Below are 2,507 nucleotides of genomic sequence, written 5' to 3'. Positions count from 1 at the left end.
AAAAGTGATTACTACTAAACTCTTACTATTACTGAAATAGCAATTCTCTATAAGTTTAGGTACTTGCACCCTGTTAGCTTGCCACGCCGCTACGGAGCTCTTATCGATAGGATACCGAGATGAGGGGTTGCAACTTGCAATTACCTAGGTACGTAGGTACTTACCTAACCTAATGAGTTGAACACAGTATATCGTACGGTAGGTACTAACCTAATATTGAACGCTTCACCCCCCTCCCTCTCCCCCTTTTTCTTGAAGCCTCGCCTCGAGGTTGCTAGGTACCTAGGTAGGTATAAAAAGTATAAGACGTAGCAACATTGAACATCAACTGGTTTCGATAAAACAATTTGCACGGCTACCTACGCTAGGTACAAAAATAAACTCTACCTGACAGTTATTCTTTATTTTAAGCCATTTGCCATTCTCTCTCGATAGTAATTCTTTACCATGAGTTCGGAGCAAGAGGTCCTTTCCGGACCCCCAGCCCCTGAGCTCCTAGATGACCGGATTTGGGTTGATGGGTGCTGGGATTTCTTCCATCACGGCCACGCAGGCGCTATGCTGCAGGCACGCCAACTCGGTACGGAGCTGTACGTCGGCGTGCATTCCGACGAGGCCATCCTAGAAAATAAGGGCCCGACGGTAATGAATCTTCGAGAACGGTACGGATAGCTCTTCCCGGGTCGTATTCTAAAGATCATTCTGCTGATCTCTTTGGTTTTACATGGAAAAAAGACTTGCCGCAGTAGATGCCTGTCGCTGGGTTACTCGCTCTGTTGCATATGCACCGTACGTTACGCAGCTGGATTTCATAAGTCACTTCGGCTGCAAGTATGTGGTGCACGGCGACGATATTACGTCCGACAGCAGCGGCGAGGACTGTTACCGCTTTGTGAAAGCCGCAGGTCGATTCAAAGTTGTTAAGCGCACGCCTAGTATATCGACCACCGACCTTGTCGGCCGTATGCTGCTATGCACTAGGACGCACTTCATCAAGTCCTTAGAAAAGGTTCTCAATGGCCAAGAGGGCAGTGGCACCGAAGCCGAGAGGAAATCGGAAGGGGAAGCTATGTTAAACCGAATTCGCCAATACGCAACCGACGAGTCTGGAAAGAATCCTGGCGCGGACGTCTACTTTTGGTCAGCTTCTACTGCCGCTAAGACGGAAGCTACGGAAGAGGATGGCTCGTTCCGTCCGTTGTTGAAGGGACCCAGCCCGAAACCTGGCCAGAGAGTTGTCTACGTTGACGGTGGTTTCGATTTGTTTTCTAGTGGGCATATCGAATTTCTACGTCAAGTCGTTCTTGCCGAGGAGAGACTAGCCAAAAAGGAGGGATGGTATGATCAGCAAGCCGTTGATGAGCGCGTCGGCAAAGGCGCGGATTATGGCCCTGTTTTTGTTGTTGCTGGAGTCCATGATGACGAGGTTATCAACTACTGGAAAGGAGTCAACTATCCGATCATGAATATCTATGAGCGAGGTCTATGCGTGCTCCAATGTAGAGTATGCAAACCCTCCTTTTTTTACTTTTCTTCTCGAAAATATCTCGCTAATGATTACCAGTATGTCAACGCCGTTATCTTGGGCGCTCCCTTCTCACCGACCAAATCTTACCTCACGAGATCTCCCTGGGGCACCCCTGACGCCGTATACCACGGACCAACAGCGTTCATGCCGCTCTCATACGACCCTTACATAGTGCCAAAAGAGATGGGCATCTTCCAGGAGGTTCAAAGCCACGAATTTCAGGATGTAAACGCGGGTACCATTGTACAGCGTATTATGAGGAGCAGGGACCTCTATGAAGAGCGCCAGAGAAAGAAGGGTATAAAGGCCACAGGTGAGGCCGCGCACCGGCAGAGGGAGATTTTGGAGGAGGAACAGCGGCGCAAAGAAGAGAAAATGACTTCTTCCACGTAGAGTGGTATTAGACAACGGGCAGATTGCATTGTATGCGATACATAAGTGATCAATAGAAGAACAGGTATGTATAAAGCCATAGTAACTTAATAAACGTTGGGTACCTGTCCTGGCCGGAGAGAATCATAGCGAGTCGCTTTTTCATAGAAGCTAGATAGATCTCATGGTTACATCAAGTATCTTTTCTTACTAAATCACTCTAGTTATTTTCTATCCATCTATTTTGACATTAGCATGCGAATTGGGACAGCTTGGAGCACATATTTCGTCGTATAGTCTGAAATAAGACAACTTGATATTACAATACATACCTGTTTCCACTCGATAATACCGATTACAATTAGGTATTTTCCTTTTCTAAATCTCTAACAAATTATTCTCGGCATTTCGATTCCATTTTGTGGCAGATCAGATGATTAGTCGTGAGAAATTCAGGCTCCACATTCGAGGAAGTAGAAATAGGATACAAGTCTGACGTGAGCCTACAAATAAGCGGTATCTTAGATGAGACGATAATATAAATGTACCTAAAGTTATCATACTAATTATTCTATTTTTGATCTACCTAACTAGTCCGTCCTATAGT

At 46.1% G+C, this 2,507-nt stretch overlaps 1 protein-coding gene across 1 annotated transcript; it reads left to right on the top strand.

The window, feature by feature from the left end:
* The first annotated feature begins 239 nt into the window (after nucleotides 1–239).
* Nucleotides 240–2,252, top strand: F4812DRAFT_445105 (phosphoethanolamine cytidylyltransferase-like protein). The gene is made up of 3 exons (XM_047935553.1): nucleotides 240–662; nucleotides 736–1,504; nucleotides 1,565–2,252. The coding sequence occupies exons 1-3, from the start codon at nucleotides 448–450 to the stop codon at nucleotides 1,919–1,921; spliced, it is 1,341 nt and encodes a 446-aa protein (XP_047786263.1). The 5' UTR covers nucleotides 240–447; the 3' UTR covers nucleotides 1,922–2,252.
* The last annotated feature ends 255 nt before the right edge of the window (nucleotides 2,253–2,507 follow it).

This window comes from Daldinia caldariorum (assembly GCF_022478825.1).
Source record: "Daldinia caldariorum strain CBS 122874 unplaced genomic scaffold F4812scaffold_23, whole genome shotgun sequence".
Classification (NCBI taxonomy): Eukaryota; Fungi; Ascomycota; class Sordariomycetes; order Xylariales; family Hypoxylaceae; genus Daldinia; species Daldinia caldariorum.
The sequence above is the reverse complement of the archived record's forward strand: the minus strand, read 5'-3'. Positions and strand labels throughout refer to the sequence as shown.

Bases quoted from the DNA above. Each gene is read 5' to 3' on its own strand.
- F4812DRAFT_445105 (XM_047935553.1), top strand. From the start codon at position 448: ATGAGTTCGGAGCAAGAGGTCCTTTCCGGACCCCCAGCCCCTGAGCTC. The intron at 663-735 runs GTACGGATAGCT...CATGGAAAAAAG, and splicing joins GTAATGAATCTTCGAGAACG to ACTTGCCGCAGTAGATGCCT. The intron at 1,505-1,564 runs GTATGCAAACCC...AATGATTACCAG, and splicing joins TATGCGTGCTCCAATGTAGA to TATGTCAACGCCGTTATCTT.